The following is a 20,689-nucleotide window of genomic DNA, read 5'->3' on the forward strand; positions in this document are numbered from 1 at the left end:
TCCAGATACCCAGGTTAAAAAATACTTTAGTGCTTTGATCAAAAGTTTTTTTTTCCTTCTAATTTTGTTGAATCAAAATTTCAATATTTGTTTTATACTTAACTTGTTAATTAGAAACGCAACTCTCCAATTCTGGAAAAACCTTTAGGTTAAGTAAATGGTCATTCGGTTAAATAATACTGATTTAACCTTTTAGATATTACAGTATTGTTTTCAACTGCATTCAACAATAGACCTTTTATCTTCTTGCAGACGTTGAAAAAGAAGCCCAACCAAATCTCGAAAACGTTCCAGCCAACCTGTACGAGTCCGTATGCATGCCTGATTTCAACGAATTCTTCCAACAAGGGGAAAATTTCTCCCTCCAGAACAACAAGAACACCACCGCTATGAATAACAACGGCAGCCAGCAACAGTACATAGACAGTAAGTAGCGTCTTGCTATCATCTTTTTCTTGTTCTACAGAACGGCTATTTGGCAAGTTCTCCGAAGTCGTTCCACGGATTTAATTTCAAGAAAAAAGCCATCATAAATTATCGCCGCACGAGGATGATTGTTTAAAAGATATGCGGACTAAGCTGGGAATGAATGTCAGGTTGAGAAATATTTGTGTTTCATTAAGGAAACAAAATGGTATAATTTTCTTTTATTAAAGAAGACAGAATGGCAACATGTGACTCAGGTATTCTTATGACGATAACCTACAGCACCTTTTCGTGGTATTTGATTCGAATCCCAGAAGAAAGATAAAAACTAAATCTTACCGCGAAGCAGCACAATACTAGGAATTGAAAATAATTGATTATGAAATATATATAAAAAAATGTGTCATTTGAATGATGGGAATAAGCTGTTCGGATCACTCTTTTCCTTAAATTTTATGTTTGCCCAAATTTTTTCTCATATATTATTTATCATTTATTGTATTGAGCATTTATTGTTAGATCTCTAGATTGAGCTGTTGTATGATTTCAGGGTAGAAAAATAAAGGAATAGACTTGTCAATAATGCAAATAGATTGATGTAAATTTGATTGCCCATAGAATTTGCGATCTAAAGATAAATGCCTCTTTCCTCTAAAGAAAAATTTGCTGATACCGACTTTTATGGAAACGATATTTTCTTATCTGATCTAAACACAAAAATCATTTGTATAATTTACTGATCTTATTGCGCAAGTAAAATTACTTTATTATTTGTTGCTTTTACATATGAACTTACAAATAGACGAAGTCTTGTTACTAGACATAAAAGCTCTGAATAGTTTTTATATATCTTGTGCTGATGATCTTAAAGGAACCGTTTAAAGTTAGAATTAATCAATCTGAATCAGTCTTCATTGTCATGTAAAAAAATGGCTAAAATGTGCATTTCTTTTAATATTGTTGTTGATATTTTTCTTTTCCATTGCTGAATTAATGGAAATTTACTCAAGATAGCAAAAAATAGACAATAGAACTATTGCTTGTCGTCCATTTACAAAAGATTTTCGATTGAGTAAACCTTCCTAAAAAATTTTTTTAATTATAAGCCTTCAAACTTGAAAAGAGAAACAGCATAAAATCTTTGGCAGTCCGAACAATCTAGTAACTTATTTTCTCTGTAAATCACTGTATAGGGCGAAAGTAATGATGTTAGCAACAAGTGTTGTTTTTCCACTCCACGTACCATATGTTCTACTACTATTATATCTCTCCGTAAAATCTTAGACCCCTTCCATTTCCTGTGTCCCCCACCTCTTGCGTTTTCTTTCCTTGCCGTTTGCGTAGTATATGTTCACTCATTCATAAGTTTCCGGTGTAACCCCTCCCCCCCGTCATGTTACCCTATTCTCTGAGCAATGATGAACTTTACGGTAAACTCTTATTTAATTTTCTGATTTCTTTCCTAAAATAGATTATAGGCACGTAAAAATGTTTTTACAAATGTTAAGAATTGGAGAAAAAAAAGTTTTAGTTTTTCGATTATAGTAGTTTCCGATTGTTATTATTATCATGTTTAGAATAGTTATACTCTGTTTTGTAACAAGTTCATATAGTCAAGATATTGGGGTAAGCTAAGAAAAATGGAAAAATTATGTTAAGTTATAGTTAATGAAGTTTTAATTATTATGTCGCTAATGATGTATCCATTTTCAAAAACCTAAGCCTTTTCTTTGATTGAAGATTTAGTTTCTAGATATATTTTTGAACAGTAGATTTGATTTGGTGAGTTAGTTGTAACTAGTAAGTCCGAGAGTATTGGCATTCCACATTAATAATGAAAACGGTATTATGGGAAACATTTTAAGCCTTTAAACACATCATTTAACATTTTAAGCTTAAAACACAACGAATAAATTTCAAAGTTAAATGAACATCGGAACTCGCCATGTGATAGAGAATTTCGTTATATTTTTTAAATCATATTAAGAGTTAAAATAAAATGTCTATGAGAAGGATTCTGGTTCTTGCGATTACATTTTAAATTATTGATCATAATGCTTTTGTTCCATCCTTAAAAAATATAACTGGTGAAGAAATAGTTTGGGAAATTATTAATAAACTATATATATAATTTTTTTTTTCATTTCTAAGTTGAGAATTATTTAGTTTAATGGATGTATCATAAAGCATACAAACAAGAATAAAATAATTATTTATTTTGACTGAAATATTAAAAATCTACGTGGCATTTCATCCACTCCAATTTTTTAAAGAGAATTCAAACAAACAACAACAACAAGGGGAAAAAAAAAAAAAAGCAGCTTTTATTGCAAACGATAAATATCAGCGTAATCTTTGAGGCGAGAATTTTGTTTCTTGCTCCTAACGAATCGTTTCCGTTGCGTGGATACCGTTGAAAGGGATTTTCTTCCCCTTCAGAAATAATTGAACGAAGTAATAGCCGGAACGAAGCAGAATCTGTATCATTAGGTAATTTTATATGCTTCAAAAAGGAAGTTGCCGTGCCCAAAATTAGAAAATGAATTGTATTCGAAAAAAATAGGAGTTGCTGTTTCATAAATTCTTCTAATCATTGGATGAAAAAAGCGCATCAAATGCGATGTCCGAAAAGAATTATATTTTGTATTTTTCTGCTTTTCTAAAAAGAAAAATCTGTATATATTTTTTTAGCATTTGTTACTTTATTGATTGAGCAAACGATTCATAAATTACGCTATTTATCATTCGATATTTGGATTTTTTTTTAAATATCATTAATGTAATTTTTTTAACACATGATATTTTTTTAAGTAAAAACTTGAAAAATTTCTAATTTTCTTTAGTTACAAGTTTTGTTATTCTTGCATTATAGATTATTATTCCAAAATTTTTTGTGTTCCCCCCGCCCCCCCCCCAAAAAGTGAAAAAAAAGAGAGAGAGAGAGAGAGAGAGAGAGAAAGAAACGATGAGCAGAGGAAAAATAAATTGCTTAAAGACCGATTTTTGTTAGTTATAACAAAATTGGATTGAAAAAACTTATGTTTGTGTTAGATGAGGTTCAGTCAATTCCATTGTAGCGTATTATATATATATATATATATATATATATATATATATATATATATATATATATATATATATATATATATATAGTCATGCTCAGACATACCTACAATTCAATTTTATTTAAAGACACAGTGCAAAAATATTTTCAAAAAATAAAAAAAAATTTCGATTTGTAAAAAAACCAAACAAATTATGTGAAATAGAAGAATCAGTGAGAGAAAAAACGAAAACAATCTCAAGGGAAAGTTGTCCTATTCAAAAATAGCTAAATAAAATATAAACTGTTTTGAGTTCTTTCGTCAATTCCGAGAGGCTAATGTAAATGTTTTTATGCGAAGTTAGCAAATAATTTCAAAGTCAAGGACTGCATTTTTTGTTTATAAAACAATAATCATTAGTGATATCTTCTAAGAATTATTTATATCCCCCCAAATACCTTGAAAAGCACTGTGAGAACAAAGAGAAAATTGAAGTGTTGTATAATTTCATCGAATATAAAGTCGTTTGTGCTGCATTTGAACAAAAAAGAAAGGGAGGAAAAAAATTTCTCGTAACATAACGCTGTTTTACTCGAAGCAAAACAACATCAAACCGGTAATTTCGGTGGGCGTGGTAAATAACCATCAATTCACCATTGTCCCTCATCTTATTTGCCGTAGACCTTTCTTAGCTCCACCTCTCAAGGTTACGTCAGAAAAATTTATGTCAAAGTATTTACGCATGAGAACAATAGACTTAAGGGGTCAGCATTGACCTTAACCTGGTGATACGTTTGCTAATGCGACAATAATTTGTTATTATTTGGCGACGGTCCCTTATTTCTTTTCTAAAGTATTTTGCCTGGTGGTGTCCACCTGTGCCAAACAATGAATTACAATTGTTCGCGATTTCCTGGGACCTAATTTTTGTAAATGAAAACGTGAAAAGTTTGTTTCCGGTGACCAAACATAATATTCATTATACATAATTTTTAACTAGTGTTTTGTGAGGAATTTTATTGGTGTAATTTTCTTCTATTGTGACATGTTTTATATTGAGAAAACATAGAAATTTCAAAATGAAGTTATAATATTCTGCTTCGTAAATTAATGTCAGACAGTTGTTATTTTTGAAAAAAGGCAATATTTGTTTTATTGTTATTATTGACTTCCTGGATCAGTATTGAATACTCTTATCATTCTTACAGTTTAAGCTACAAACACAAATGTTTTAATACTAGTGAAAGAAATTTAATTGTGTAATTGTCTATTTCTTTTCTGCAGATCGTTATTACGGCAATAAAAAGGCTTCCAAATTAAATTTGGATTTTCAGGAAAAGAAAGCCGATATTTATAATAATTAGTTAATCGATTATAATTATTAGTTAATCGAATACAACTATGTTCTTTATCCGAAATTGAATATTTTCTTAAAACAATTATGAGGGTTTTTTGTTAATTTCTTACTTATTTTTTTTCTTCAGATGGCTACAACCATGTTGCTCATTCAATCCATGGCTTGCATGATGTTACTCATGATGATATGCTTCACTATGAAGATAACCATGACTATGGATTAGAAACTCCTAATGCTCATAATCATTACATTGACAGCAGTCCAGAATTTTATCCCAATCAGCCATCATTAAGTATTGGCCAGGAAACAAAGTTTCAACCAGCATACCATGGGAAAAACTTTGCCAGAGGTAATTTATTTTAAATTTTATATTTCTTTGCTTTTGATTGTCAAAAAAGTCAATTACCAAAATCAGTTCCAAATACAAAATATTAATTCCCCCCCCTTCCTTTTTTGTAGGTCGATATACTCAGCATGACTTGGGTCTTCCAGAAGGATACAATTCTCACCACCATTATGATACAGCATTCCAGACTGTACCATCTTCAGTACCACCTTCACCTGATCAGTGGCCTGCTGACCTAAGTCATGGTACACCTAACGGGCACCACACATCCCACCAAACGCATCCGGCCTTTGCTCCTCTGCATACCAGGGAATCTCCTTTATCCCACTTGGGTCATGTGCAAAATGCATCACCTGCTCATGTTCAGCAAGGCTGTGATGTGAAACCTGTGATACAAGCAGCCGTCCTAGCTGGTTAGTTGAACATTATCTTATTTTTTAATTTGCTGATTTATGTCATATTTATGTTTTGAATTTGTGTAGATTGGGAAGAAAAGAATTGCAAAATTGAAAATCATCTAGTATTTTTTGATAATCAGATGCTTTTTGTGTAATTTTGCTTGTCACAAAAGGGGGGGGGGAGGTGACTTTAGATTTAAGATTAATTAATACCTATCTTCAATTTTTGAAAACACATTCAGTGTAATAATTTTGAGAATTATCTAGAAGTTTATGCATAATTTGGCCCATAATAGTTACTATTAAAATAAAAATTTAAATAAAAAAATTGGAAAAATTTGGAATAGATAGTATCAAGTATAGAAATGGGCACAATAATCAATTAGGTAATCTTTATTATCTTATAAATATTTGCTTTTAGGTGATTATAAAATAAATAAAACTATGAATGATATTAACATTTTTTTAAAGAAAATTGTAATAATTGAATTTTTTACCTTAAATCAGTAAAATCTGAAACACTTTGGTGTAAAACTAGTTGAAGTTTCATACTGCCGTCTATTTTGTTAGATTATAAATGGCCTTCAATATCTAGAAATTTTGTAAATATTTCTAATGAAATTTTTAATGATGAAATTCGCTTATTATAGGAAGTGGGCCCATTCAGCTATGGCAATTCTTATTGGAACTTCTCACTGACAAATCCTGCCAGGGATTCATCAGTTGGACTGGAGATGGCTGGGAATTCAAGTTGACCGACCCTGATGAAGTGGCTAGACGCTGGGGAATTCGCAAGAACAAACCTAAAATGAACTATGAGAAGTTGAGCCGTGGACTGAGATATTATTATGACAAAAACATTATTCATAAAACTGCTGGGAAGCGATATGTGTACCGTTTTGTGTGTGATTTGCAGAACCTCCTTGGTTACACTCCTGAAGAGTTGCATGCCATGGTTGATTTGAAACCTGAAAAGAAGGATGATGAATGAATTGGGTGATTGTATTTCAGGCCATAAGATAGCTGTATTCTGTACCTTTAACCACCGGAGCCTAAAATGTTCTTTCAATGGCCAACTTTTATTGTAAGCCCAGTCCCCTTAGTGATATTTCAAAGGCTTTTTGATTACGTATGCTTCCCATATGCATGTCTTGATCGTGTACCTTTCTAGTCTAGCCAAGGATGCTAAAGATTAAGACCACAAGAAATAAATATAATTTCAATATATTGCCTTTGGTTTGATGTTTCAATTTGTTTATGCTTTTTCCAATTGTCTCTCATATTCAAAGACTTAGATTTTTTTCTCAATTTAGCAATAAAGCTATTGATAAGAACAGGGCTAACTTCTTTTTTTATATATACTTTTTAATGTGTATGGATTTTCTTGTGTTTTATGTTTGATGTCTGACCTTTAGTCTTATATTATGATCTCAAAAAGAATTAGTCTTTAAATGCTTCTTTTATGGCATTTTGATTTATCGACCAAAGTTGAAAAGATAGACATGGGAAAAATACATGTGTGGTTAACTAGCCAAAGTGATACTACAATATTGTTAAATGACTGAGATTCAAAGAAAGATTTGGTTATAATTATAAAACTATATTGGTATTAAAATTAATCTTTTATGACACCACCTCTTATGCTAATGTAGTATCACAATCTTGTTTCAATATTTAAACTGATTGTTCTATATGAAAAAGGGTTTTAATGCCGAGTTGGCTACATGGAATATCTGTGCTCTCCCAGTGATTATTGTTCTCAATATAGCTGTGAGAACATTGTAGAATTTTGCTTATCATGCTTTTTAAATAATTGTTTGTTGTTTACAAAGCTTTTAAAGTGGCTTAGTAGGTTCAGTGTAGATTTTTGATGTTGTTATACTGTATGAATGTGAGCTGAATGCGGCTCTGTGATGCTGCTTTCTTTTGTGTAAATGTTGTCAAGTAATGATGTTGCATGTTGCTGAAAATGTTTGTTTACTTAATTTCATCCTTCTTCATTGAATAAAACAATAACAGTTTCATAGCAGTGTCATAATATTAATTTACTCAACAAAGAAAAAAAAAATCATCTGTCACTTTTTTTTTTTTGGAACTTTATCAGTATTTTCTTATGTACTATCCTTTTCATTGCTATAACAATAACTCAATTATGACAAATTATCTCTGTAAATATATAAAAATTATCATCAAATCGTTATATTTTCTGTGATGGCTTAAAAATGTTTTGCAGGGAGATATTTAGAGTATACTGTAGAATTAACAACACTAAATCCGATTATGTAAATGGTTAACGGTTGCACTTATATCATCTTGTAGAGCACTTATTTTAATAAAAACTTTATAGATTAATTTATTCTGTATTTTATTGCTTCAAAAATTATATTTTATGACATTACATGAAAATGGTGTAATATTTTATTTCAGGTTACAATTATTCTTATTGGAATTTGTATTATCTAAACTATATGTATTTATTTTTCAATTACATTTGCATTTTAACTATATCTGTATCATTCTGTAACTTGATTATTAGACAGAATGGAGATGCATTATTTCAGAATATTCATTTTAGAAATTGCACAAAATAATGAATGTTAGGCAGTGAAAAACTGAAATAATATCTATGTGTATATGTACATATATATAGCTGATGATGTTACAGGTAGTATTGTAAATTGGAGAAATTTTAACCTTTTGGAAATGTTATGTCAGATACAATCTTAGATAACATTTGTTTGAAACAGAAAGAAAATATTATTTAGAGTAAATTATAATTGCAAATATATATCTATTGTTGTATGTGCATTGATATTCGGAAACTCGTGTACATTTTTATGCTTTATACTATAAAACTACATCCAAACTAATTTTTAAAGCTTTGAGTTATCATTTGCAAATTTAGTTTTCAACTTATTTCTTTTTTTAAATTCAAATAAACATAATTATAATAAAATATATGGTATAGAAATAATAATTTGTATGACATTTAATTATTTTCTGGTTTATTAATATTTCTAAGAAAAAGAAAAATTTCTCTATCTCAGATGCATTGACTTACAGTTTAATGGTGCTATGAAAATAAACGTTTGTTGATTGATCAGTATTTTAGAAAAAGTTCTAATTAACAAATACATGAGGTTTTGATTTGAAAATTAACATCTATATTTTTTCATTTTAAAAATTGAATTGATATTAAATCTATATTATATATAAATTATTATGTGCATAATTATGCTTTATTGTATAAGCATCTTACAGATGAATGCTGCTTTATTAATAATTTCATTTTATTTGTAAGAAAAACATTGAAACTGTTTTTGATCAGAATATAATTAAAAGCTGTTACTGTGCAGCTCTGTTATGTCTTTTTCTGTTGCGTTACTATGTCTTTGCTAGTTATTAACTGGCTAAAAATTTGTGAAGCATTTTGTGTAATGGAAGATATTACAAGCAATATTATTATATTTAAATATTGATGAAATCAGTTCTAATTTGTAAAGATGTAAAGTTCGTCCTTTTTCCTGTATCAACTCTAAATTTAATAAATGAATTAAGCAAAAGTTTGAAATACCTTTTATCTTTAGTACAACATATTAATATGAAAAAATAAATGTTGGTGTTACATTCAGTGTTGATAAGTGCCTTAAATACTCTTTCTACTGTTATTGCATTATAAAATCAAATAGGGAGAGATAATTGTCATTGTGTTTTGAAATGATGATGTACTTTGCTGCTATTATCCAGAGTTACAAAATATAGATAAAAATTGTCTTCCAGAGCTTTCTTGTCATCTTGAACGCACATGTATGCTCTGGAAAGTTGAGCCATTTACATTACAAATAAAAATTCTTTGCAATTGAATTTATTGTTTCTTTTTGTGTCTATTATTATTTTTGCATTGGTACTTTAATAATATTTGCACAAGCATTTAAAAAAAGGAAATGCTGTTCTCCTTTTCTTTTTATCATCAAATTTTTCAATGTCATTTTTTTAAATGTTTATATTAAAAAAGTATGCATTATTTTTTATCTTAAACAGCAAAATTTTATTTAAAAAAAAAATTGGAGATAGGGAGTCATTTCCAGTCACATTGCTTTTTATTTAAAATTTTTGTCAGTTGTTCATAGTTTATTAACAATAGAACTACCAGAGATCAACACAGACTGAGATTCTACCAGAGATCGATCAGTCATTTTGACTGGTGCAGTAGTTACAATCAATGTTAATAATTTTAAAATTCATGACATAGCATAAAATTATTTAGAAAATAACAGTACATATTATAATATTAAGAATTGCTATTGTATTAATATACTATAATTGCTGCTGTAAAAATTACAATTTTATATATCAGATTTGATAAGACAGAATAATAAAACTAACAACTAACAGAATGGTTGATAAGATCAATATTAAAATCTTAAATAACTCGAATGAACATTGTATTATCATAAGAGAAGGTCACAAAGACAGATAAAATGAAAATAAATGGCAAATTTTCTAAAAATGGTAAGGTAATATTTAAGAGAAAAAACAAGGATCAAAGCAATATCAGATTATTCATTTCATGTTTAAAGCAAGTATTTATAAATTTAAAAAACCATGATATAAAATGATCAAATGATTCAAGTCACTGCATGGAGAAGATTTTTGTGATATTAAATGTTATGCTAGTTATTGAGAAATGTGGTTTCATAATAGCTATTTTGGTGTAATTAATAAACAATACAGTTACATTTTGATTGTTTGCATCTTCAAAATAAGAACCTCTTTCTCAAAAACTATTTTATAAAAGCAAAAGAATTATTTTTATTGAATAAAATAGCAATAATTTTTTTAATTATGAGAATTTCTTGTATAAAAAGTAGTTCTTTATAATGTCAATTCATGTTAACCACTCTTCCACTATTTAACTTTTTTGTCTATTTATAAAATTTGGAACAACTTGTGAGATTCTCCAGTATTCTTTTTTTTTTTTTTTTTTTTTTTTGATTCTTGGCCTAGTTTATTCATGTTAAATTTTCCTTTGTGATAGAACCACACACACACACACAAAAGAAGAAAAATAAGCCGACTTTTTATTTCTCTAATATTTGAATCTACTACTGCATTTAAAATTTTGCTCATGGTTTTATTTGTTTAAAAGTTTAACCCTTTCAGAATGTATGTGCAAGTTTGGCAGAGACAATCACTGATAACTTTAATTGAATCAAATTTCTTTTTTGTGCCATATTGTGAAAAAAAAAAAAAAAATGTGTAAACTTGAGAATGAGAAAGATATTTTATACCATAGAAACTTTGTGTCTTTCAAGGCATTTTTTTCTCATTTGTGGTAGAACAATTTAAGCTTTTGATTGTATGAAACAATGCAACTATTTATTATATTTTAACTTTATTTTAAAATTTTCAATCAAATTTATTTCAGGAAAAATTTAAATCTTAGTAGATTAGGTTGAAGGAGAAGGCAGAAAGCTTATGTACTACTTATTAGTTAGAATTAATTGCCTTATATTTTCACTTTTGATAATTTATGAAGGATTGAAAAAGTATAGCTTGAATATTTTGAAATATTTCATTAACTAAATGAGCTTGTTGCTTGTCTTTTTAATGTTACAACTTTTTTCATATTGATCTTATCTCGTAGGAAACAAACAAAAATTTTTAATTACTATGTGACTTCCTTATCAAATATTATAAATATTGTATATATTTATTTGATAGGAATTTAGATTAGTTAACTAAAACACTGAAGTTAAAATTTACATTTCAATTATAAAGAGATATACATTTATTCTAAGAAATACATTTGCTAAAAGTAGCCTAAATGTTTATATTAAAACTAACAAAAATTATATTAAATACACCAAACAATATTTGGAATCTGACATGATACTGTACATAAACATAATAGTGCTCAACGATGTAAATTGTACACGAAATAAATTGTAAATACGTTGAAAAAAAAAAAAAAAACTAATACGTGTGTTAAAATTATTATGAAAGATTACAGACTCCTTAATTTCAAGAGTTATGATATTCCTCTGAAATGTTTGGTTATTTATAATTAATGCTATGACGGCCTTAAGGCTTGCTTCGGGACGGGATCGAAGGATTGCGTGTTCAAAAACTAAATTTCATTAAATCTCCGCCAAATTTTTCTGGATCTATTTGTTTATTTAATTGTGATAAAAGTTTCTTACGTATTTACTCGTGTTTTATTTAAAGATAGTTTGATTAATTTTTTTTAAATATAAATTTAACCTAGAAAAATCACTTTTTGCTTAATTAAATCAGTAATTACTTTCAATTGCATAGTGAAGATAATGAACTCAAAGTTAACACCCTGATTAACATCTTAGAAGTCCTTATGCTTCTCTTCATATTTGCTGCTTCATAATAACTCATAAACGGCTGAAGATCTAACGATTGGGAAAAAATGAATCAAAACAAACGCATGTTCCACGACGTATCATTATTATATTAAGTTAAGATTCTAGAGTGATATTAACTCAATTTATTCCTCTAACTGTCACTTTCACTGAGAAAAAATAATTTTCCCTGCACTCATTTGAAGTGAATTGAGAAAGTATCCATTTTTTGACAACCGTAAACAAAAGTTTAAAGGTTTTCTTTTATGACAGAAAAAAATAAATAAAGGAAGAAAAAAGGAAAGAAAGAAAAGAAAATGGATTTAAGGAAGATTAAAGACGATGAAAAGTTAAAATTGTGCAGATGGTATTACAGAGGTAAAATGTTGATAAAGTAGTTGTTTCTGCTTTACAGTTAGACACTCAAATATTTTTCATTATAATTAAACATTTGATATTTTAGTATTTTTTAATGCAGCAAAAATATAATTATACGAATTAATTAAAGTTTGTGTAAAATGGCATAATAAGAATAAATTAAATTTTACTCTTAAAATAATTGAAGCAAAAGATATGCAACCATTCTTTTAAAAATTGAAAATAGGACTGATTAGCTGTCTAATAAAACACTTCAAAAATAGTAATTTAGCTAAAGTTTATATTGTTGATCTAATAATATCAATATATTTATTTGTCTGTTGTTATTATTTGTAAACGTATTTTATAAATGATCATGTGTTTATCTAAAAATGATCTGTGCATATGCCTGATGAGCTTTCTATGTATTATATTATGTTTTATGTAAATTAATTGCTTTGCTGCAAATATGTTTATTTTTCTTATTTAATTATTGTTTCGAAGTTCTTTTATGTTTGTCTTTTTAACTAAATCAGGTCTCTTTATTTATTTTTTCCCCTTTATGGTATCAGAAATAAAGTATTTATTATATTTCCGTTCATGAAACATTGGTTTTTAGATATATTCTTTTTTACCAATGGTAATTTGCTAAGTGAAAGTGTTATTATATCCAAAAATATAAATGGTGTCTGTCTGATGTTTGATAAGGATATTAATTTCTAATTTTAGTTATTTAATTCTATATATGAGATGATGATTTGTCCTTATACGGAGTGAGTGAAATCCCATTAAGGCTTCTTGTCAATTCAGGAATTTCCCCCTTGCCCTTCTGCCACTTTTTTTCCTCCTATTTTCAAAATCACATTTATTTTTGATTTTTTAAGGTGTCAATTGTGTATCACCAATGAGTTCGCTTAAAAATTTTGTATTTGAGACATTTTAATTTTAAGAACAAAAATCTAAATAATAATAATAATAATAAAAATAGCACAGTGCAAATACTTTGATACAAAATTTGTCAGGACTGTTGACCTGTGTATCAATCAGAAAATTACTGTTAAAAGGGGATATATATTAATGTACTCATGAATGTAAAAATATGGTCTGATTAATTATCTGGAGAATTAATGGAAGAATAATTATCTGAAGTGATAATTAGTTTTAATTTGAATAAATCCATATCTTCAATCTTTGTAAAGTAAAAGAAAGCTCAAAATTAAATTATCCCTAAAATAATGCAAAAAAAAAAAAAAAAAAAATGCCATGTTATGAGGGGTTCAAAATGTTATGGGATTCTCTGGCAGTTTCCTATTGGATAATATAGTTTTGGTACTATATATCTATAAAAAGTGATAATATATATTTTAAACATATGCAGGATTGCATGTATGAGAAAAATATTTGTGAAAAAGTGAAATAATTTTTGTTAGAAATATCATATGTTTAACGCTTTCACTCCTAATCTGCAATGAATGATCTGTATTTATGAGCCATTTTGGTGCTGGTTTCTGTTTCAAAAGGAGAGTAAAAATGTAAAGCCAATTATCACTAAACAAGTCCTCATTTTAAATTTTGAGTTCTTGGTTTGGATAAGAAATGATTAAAAAATGATTCATTGGTATATAGCTTGCATGATCGGGTTAATAGTGAGAGAGTTTAGGATTTAGCTACCAAACTTTGGATATATCTTTAAAAATGGCTATATATAATTTATACAAGTACAAGGTAATTAAGCATATAAGGAAAATATTTGCAAAAGAGAAAATAATTTTTGATAGAAGTATCATTTTAAGAATTCCATGACTAAAGTTTGGAAATATTTTGTGGAGTTATATTATTTATCTCATATTTTTTTGCTTTAAAATTGTTTATATCTAGTCGATTCATTTAAATAATAACATAGGTTTCGCTTAAAAAACTACTAGTTAATACTTCATTTTTATTTAAATATTTTATAGATATTTAGTACTATACCATTATACTCTTCAGATTGCAAGTTCAATTTTTTTGTTATTATGTGTGTCTTGCACATGGAATTCCTTTTCTATATTACAAATAAAAAATTATTATTTATATAAAAATTATATTATATAAACCTCATTATAATATAGAAAGCTGCTTTATTTAAATCCCAGATTTGTTCCAGCCATTTATATAATGTTCATATTCAGTTTCGTTTATTTTATTGTGGGATCACTTTTTAATTAAGACAAATTCATCATCTAGGATTTCATTTCTGGAAATGTGAAATAAAAGTTCTCTTATATTTGTCATGTTTAATACATATGTATCTTTTTCTTTAGTAATTACTTAAGAAAATTTTCTACTATAATTTTTTTTGTTAGATTTAAGTAATTTTATAAAAATATGAAGGTACAATTTATTTGTTTTTGTAACCTTGTTCATGCCAAAAAATTTATATAATAATATGAATTTAGCACAAATGGTCTCAGCATGGAGAAATATAAATCTACATAACTCAGAGGTGAAATTTGTATTCAGATCATGACTATCTAAAGACACATTTTAAATAGAAGACAAAAAAAAAAAGACTGTGAGAAAACATTCTGAGTTTCTATATCTTTAGTAGGGAGTTTAGCTAAGACAGCATTTGGAATTTAGCAAATGTGGACTCAGCATGGGAAACATAATTCTATGTAACTCAGAAGTAAAATTTGTATTCAAGTGACTAGAAAATAATTAATTTTTAGAATGTGGATAAATTAAAATTTTTACATGCACACAATGTATGTATATTGCTTTGCCCATGTTTTCCATGCTATCTTGTGAACATGATAATTACAGCAGTTTTGATTTCATTTGAAATGATGAATGTAGTACAGAGGGAATTTTTGAAGCTCTTCAGTTCAGAGGGGATGAAAATGTTGGAGGATGTGAATTTTCAATTCCTTCACTGTTTTCATTGTTCAATTTTCATTGTTTATTATTGAAATTAGACATATTATTATCCTAACAAACCCATTATTTTTAAGACATTTTTTTAATTGCCGCAATTACATATAAATTAGGGCTGAAAAATAATTTTTCATTCTTAGACTATTTTTTATTTAATAATTCTTATAAGTAGGATATTATGTGGAAATTGCATAATATGCCATCATTCAAGATGTAAGATATAAAAGTCATACAAAACATTCTATGAAGCAGAATAATGCATCTAAAGCTATTAAAGCTAAGTAAAGCATTCAAGCTATTACTTTTTGGTGGATTGAGTGCCCAGTAAAGTTTTTTTTAAAATCTAGTTTTAATTTCATTTTTAACTAAAGACTAGTTGAATTTTTTCCATTACTTTTGAAATATATTTGCTTAAAAATAATTTTTAAACAACATTAAAATTTAAAAATTAACTTTTAAGTGATAGCTTTATTTTTGTACAATTTTTTTCTGTAATTTTAATAATTAGAAGTATTTTTTAAAAATTTATTTTAGAACATTACATTTCAGTGTCTTATTCTTAAAATTGAATTACTTCTGTTCAATTTTATTCTTTTCCTTTTAGGATTGTCAGTTGATGAGTTGATAAGGAAAAACTTTACTAATTTATTTTAAAGATTCCCAATATTTGACATAGATTTCAAAACTTGGATTATGACCATATTGTTAGAATTTCAAATAATTTTTATGAAGATTGTAATTTTTGTAAATATGAGATATTCATTGTTAAATGATCCGTCAAATTACACTTTAAATCACATTTTTTTCTTCATAATCATTATTTGATACATCCATTTCTGTTGGATAATAAAAACTTGGAATCAGAATGGGAATACTTTAGAAATTTTTATGTGTTCAAGCACAAACTATTTGTAAAAAATAGTTGACCCAGCATTTTGTTTAGGCATATAATTTTTAACTTAATATTACAGTACAGTGTTAAACTGTTAAAATTGTAGAAATTAGATCCCGAAAGAGATGAATAAAACCAGAAGCCACACAACTCAAAAGTTAAAGTGCTTTTTAAACTTCAATTAAAAAGATTAGAATTGTTAAAATTTCTGCTACCTGCAAACCTTGTAGAATTACAGGGGGTTTTTTTTTTGCCGTTGCAGATTCCAGAATGGCAGAAAAGCTTATTAAATATTAAATTTTTTTAATTAGTTAATTAATGATCATGGGTTGGTGTAAATATCTGGGACATAAAATTTATCAAGTTAATTTTCAATGTGATAGTCATAATAATATAGATGCAAAATTAGATTTGCATGATACTTATTCTTAATTATAAAATTTCATAACAATAATTATATATATAATTATAATTATAATATAAAAATAATTATAAAAGTTCACACACACACACACACATTTTTAACAGAGATGTGAATTTAAATTGTATCAAAATTATCAAAAAAAATATACTACTATATTTCAAATAAGAAATGACTTATTGTTATAAATGCTTGGCTCAGTGTTTTTTTTTTTTGTTGTTGTTGTTGTTTGGCATTAGTGGCAAATTGTAACTGTATTCTTGAACATGATTTTCTTTTAACAGGAATTGCTAAGAAGTCTGCCATAGGAAATGTGGTTGTTGTGTTTTGTTTCATTCATTCTCCCAGAGAGAGACAGTGCATAAGTTAAATCTCAGTGATGTAATTATCTAGAGTACATTTATTAGCAGAAAGACATTTATAAATCTCGTTTTTTTTTTTTCTTTTTTTTTTTCCCTTGTACAAAACATTGAAGATGAAGATCAGGTATAATTCAGCCCTCCACAGAAATAATTTTGAATGGGTTAATTAAGAAATGGCATTTCATATTTTTTTAAAAAAATTATTTGTTTATTTTTATGATTTAATTAATTTTTCTAAGCAGTTTTGTGTTAGCAAGGTTTGAAATTTTTCATGACAATTGTAAACAAAATGTTTTTTTTTTTTTTTTTTTTTTTTTTCATTTTTCTTATGATGGAAATTTTTCTTGTATAATATCCAGATAGTTTAATAAATGTCAAATTAAATTTTCCTCTATTGAAGAATCAACATTTGTTAGAACTGGGTTAGAAGTGGTTAATGTTACTTCAGGCAGTCTGAAAATATAAGTTTGAACTTAAAAATAAACATTTTAAATTGGTTGGTCTAAAATGTAGAAGATGGCAATTTATTTTGGAAATGCATGTTAGTGTTATTAATATTTAATAGAGGACTTGGTTTAATATAATTTGACCTTAAATTGCTAGAATGTCAATCTTGATTATTATCTGAATGTGCACATAAGTTTGAGTTTCCTATTGGGCTAGATTTTTCACTTTTTTGAAAATTTTTTAGCATTTTTATTGCAGATATTGAAAATTTAATATAATTACTTAGAGGTTTATTGAAAAAATGTCTCAAATTAGTACATAATCCATTTTTTAAATTTGTTAATATCATTGGTGTATTTAACCCTATCTGTCTACCTGAATTTAGTTTTTCTGAAAGTTGTAAACTATATATTCCTTTCTTTAAGCAATTTTGCAAGAAATCAGTTAAATTTAATATTATTGGAGCAAAATATTTTTTTATTTAAGAACCTAGTGAATTTATTCAAATTTGTAATTTAATCATACTCATTAGGGCACTATTTTTCAAATCAGTTAGATATGTTTCTGAATTTCTATTAATCATTGAAATTAAATTGTTATATATATCATTGAAATATTGAGCATAACTTTGAGCTCATATGCATGGAATGATCAATTCCAAAAGAAATCAAGTTAGTGTTTTGAATTCTGGAGTTTTCTGATTGGCTTTTATTCACTGGAACTTTCTGATTTTTACCTTTATAGATATTTGTCTTATTAGGGTTTTTTTTTTTTTTTTTTTTTTTTTTTTGTACCACATAATTTTATAAACAAAGGGTATCTTAAAAAAGATAAGATTGAATAAGAATACAATCATTTTAAAATAGATAAAAATTGTGGTGGATTTCAAAATGAAATATACCAAATAAAAATTTTCAAAATTTCTTTCAAAGCAAAATAAAATTATCAACTTTTCTAATGTAAACATTTAAAGCAATTTGTATCATTTAAAAGCTAAAATTTTAAAATATTGATGAATTATTTATCTTTTAATATTCTTTTCATCTGCATTTATTGTTATTATCATTTTTACAAACCACTTTTGTTACCAACTGGTTTGCTGAGAATATTGATCGTGTTTATTTTAATTAAATATCATATTATTAATTTGATCTTCATGGTTTGCTACTCAGAGTATTTTTAGGCATCAAATTGTGATGGATATATATTATTTTAATAGCTCTACACTTTATTGTTTATTGTATAAATGATCTTTCCTAATTGAATGAAGTCTCATGACATCATAATGTTATTAAGAACTTAAGCATCTGAGCATGACTCATGGGAGATAAGGCCTTCTTATTCTTTCATACCATCTTGCATTTGTCATGTCTAAGTAATCTCTTTCAAATTGCATGTTTTCTTTTTTGGTAATGTAATTTTACTTTCTTATGCTTCATGCACACTGAACAGATAAATAACAGAATCTTTCTCTCTTAGCAATCAACAATGAAAAAAAAAGCATGAAATTAAATATTTGATGAAGAAATGAAAATGCTTTAAATTTCATTGCAATAATGAAATGTATTGTTAAAAATTATGTAAAAAATATTTTTTTGAAAAATTGTCAAAATTCAAGCAGCAATGCTACATTCTCCTTTATTAATAATAAACAATATTTTTGTGCACAGTAGAGTTTTGAAAGAGATCCTCGTTTAATGTTCTTTTTTTTTAATGTAAAAAATTCTTTGAGAGATACTTTAGTTGGTACGACATTTGATTTACAGTTAAATTGATTGGTGTAAAATTAGAAATTTGAACTTGACAATTGATGAGTGATTGAAAGAAGCAAGTGGTGAGCAGTTGAGTATGATCGAAATTTTAAGAATAAAATCTTTGGTGGGTGTGGTGCGGTGGAGAAAATTTTTGCTAATTTTGAGAAAGATGGTAGAAAAAAAAAAGTGGCTTTTTGAAAAAATAAAGCTAAGGATGCACTCTAAAGGAAAAGAATAGAGCCAACTTTAACTTTTATTAGGAATGTGGATATTTCAGCAAAGGCTTAGCCAAAGATGAAATCTGAGGCATGGACATTGGCTTTAAAATCTATGAGGATTTCAATAAAAGGAATTTATACTTTCAGCTTTTGATATACTTTGTTGAATGATCAACCATCTTGTCTTTTAAAATGTATCTTTTTTTTTATTTATGATCAGAAAAAAAATCTTTATTGCAATAACTTTTATGCAAATTATCTTTCCAGGTGGATTTTTCTTCCTGCCTTTCTTGTGGTTTGTCAATGCTCTTTGGTTTTTTAATGAAGCTTTTCGAAGGAGCCATTTCGAAGAACAAAAAATGATCAGAACATGTGAGTATATACTTATTATGCATCTAAAAAAGAAAGAGAGAGAGAGAGAGAGTGAAATAAATATGTTTAGCTGTGCTAATTTTTTCCAATATGATTTTCAAAATTTTCGTTTTAAAACTTGTTTAATATTCAAATTAGCTCCATTTTTATTTCTATTTTCATTTATAACGTTTAGCTTTATACATCTAAATTTTAGAATTGAAATAATTAGGGTTTTTTTTTTTTTTTTTTTGTATAAAAACTTTTTAAAAAATTTTGGAAGATACCATAAAGATGTATGATAGACATTTGTTGCCATCTTGTGACTTTGAAGAAACAGTTTAAAAATTTTTAATATTTAGCATGAAATTGTTGGGATTTATCTTATTTTGTAAATATTTCAATTTCAGATGTTATTCGTTCTGGAATAGGAGCTATTATTTGGGCTGCTGGTCTAATATCTTGGATTGTAGTTTTTCAGCTGAAGAGAGCAGAATGGGGAGAACTGGCAGATTCCTTATCTTTCATAATTCCTATGGGCATTCCATAACATTTTGTAAATTATGGATCACATAATATCATAAATTCTTGTCATAAATTCATGTTTTATGATTTTTTTGTGCATATCTCTTATACTATTTATTACTTTTATTTTGAAGTATTTTAAAAATTTTGGATTTTCTTAAATAAATTATCATTCTAATCAAAAATATTTTTATTTTCTAAAGTTAACATTTCTTTCTTTTTTTTCACTTCTATCTACAGTTTTGTAACAAAATGTCATGAAATATTGGTACCTACAAAGTACCTATACTTTACAAAGTAATTAAATTTAGAACCTTGATCATATTGATTAATATAATTATGCCTTAGATTGGTGGTTTTAAGTTATACAGTAAATCATCTTTTGATTTTAATATTTATTTTTATTTAGAAAAAATTGAAGCTCAAATTATTTTAGTTATGTTTCTATTGAATAAATAGTGAATTAAACGATTTTAAAAGAAACTGTAAAATATTTTCTATAAC

General features: G+C 27.0%; 2 protein-coding genes across 3 annotated transcripts in view; both read left to right on the top strand.

The window, feature by feature from the left end:
- The window catches only part of LOC129968695 (protein c-ets-1-B-like), a 75,184-nt gene extending 65,749 nt beyond the window's left edge, over window positions 1-9,435 (top strand). For both annotated transcript variants that reach the window (XM_056082855.1, XM_056082856.1), the window contains 4 exons: window positions 253-426; window positions 4,955-5,176; window positions 5,287-5,586; window positions 6,222-9,435. In XM_056082855.1, coding sequence (XP_055938830.1) covers window positions 253-426; window positions 4,955-5,176; window positions 5,287-5,586; window positions 6,222-6,562 — 1,037 coding nt within the window. In that variant the 3' untranslated portion in view covers window positions 6,563-9,435. The remainder of the gene's footprint in view (window positions 1-252; window positions 427-4,954; window positions 5,177-5,286; window positions 5,587-6,221) is intronic.
- Window positions 9,436-12,146: 2,711 nt separating this feature from the next.
- LOC129969000 (gamma-secretase subunit PEN-2-like) lies at window positions 12,147-20,372 on the top strand. The gene is made up of 3 exons (XM_056083392.1): window positions 12,147-12,320; window positions 19,577-19,681; window positions 20,071-20,372. Exons 1-3 carry the CDS (start codon window positions 12,260-12,262, stop codon window positions 20,208-20,210), a joined length of 306 nt encoding a protein of 101 aa, XP_055939367.1. The 5' UTR covers window positions 12,147-12,259; the 3' UTR covers window positions 20,211-20,372.
- The last annotated feature ends 317 nt before the right edge of the window (window positions 20,373-20,689 follow it).

The sequence above is a fragment of the Argiope bruennichi genome, chromosome 5 (genome assembly GCF_947563725.1).
Source record: "Argiope bruennichi chromosome 5, qqArgBrue1.1, whole genome shotgun sequence".
NCBI classification, from domain to species: Eukaryota; Metazoa; Arthropoda; class Arachnida; order Araneae; family Araneidae; genus Argiope; species Argiope bruennichi.

Coding starts and splice junctions, on each gene's coding strand:
- LOC129969000 (XM_056083392.1), top strand. CDS start 12,260: ATGGATTTAAGGAAGATTAAAGACGATGAAAAGTTAAAATTGTGCAGA. Junction 12,321..19,576: donor GTGCAGATGGTATTACAGAG/GTAAAATGTTGA, acceptor TTATCTTTCCAG/GTGGATTTTTCTTCCTGCCT. Junction 19,682..20,070: donor ACAAAAAATGATCAGAACAT/GTGAGTATATAC, acceptor TTTCAATTTCAG/ATGTTATTCGTTCTGGAATA.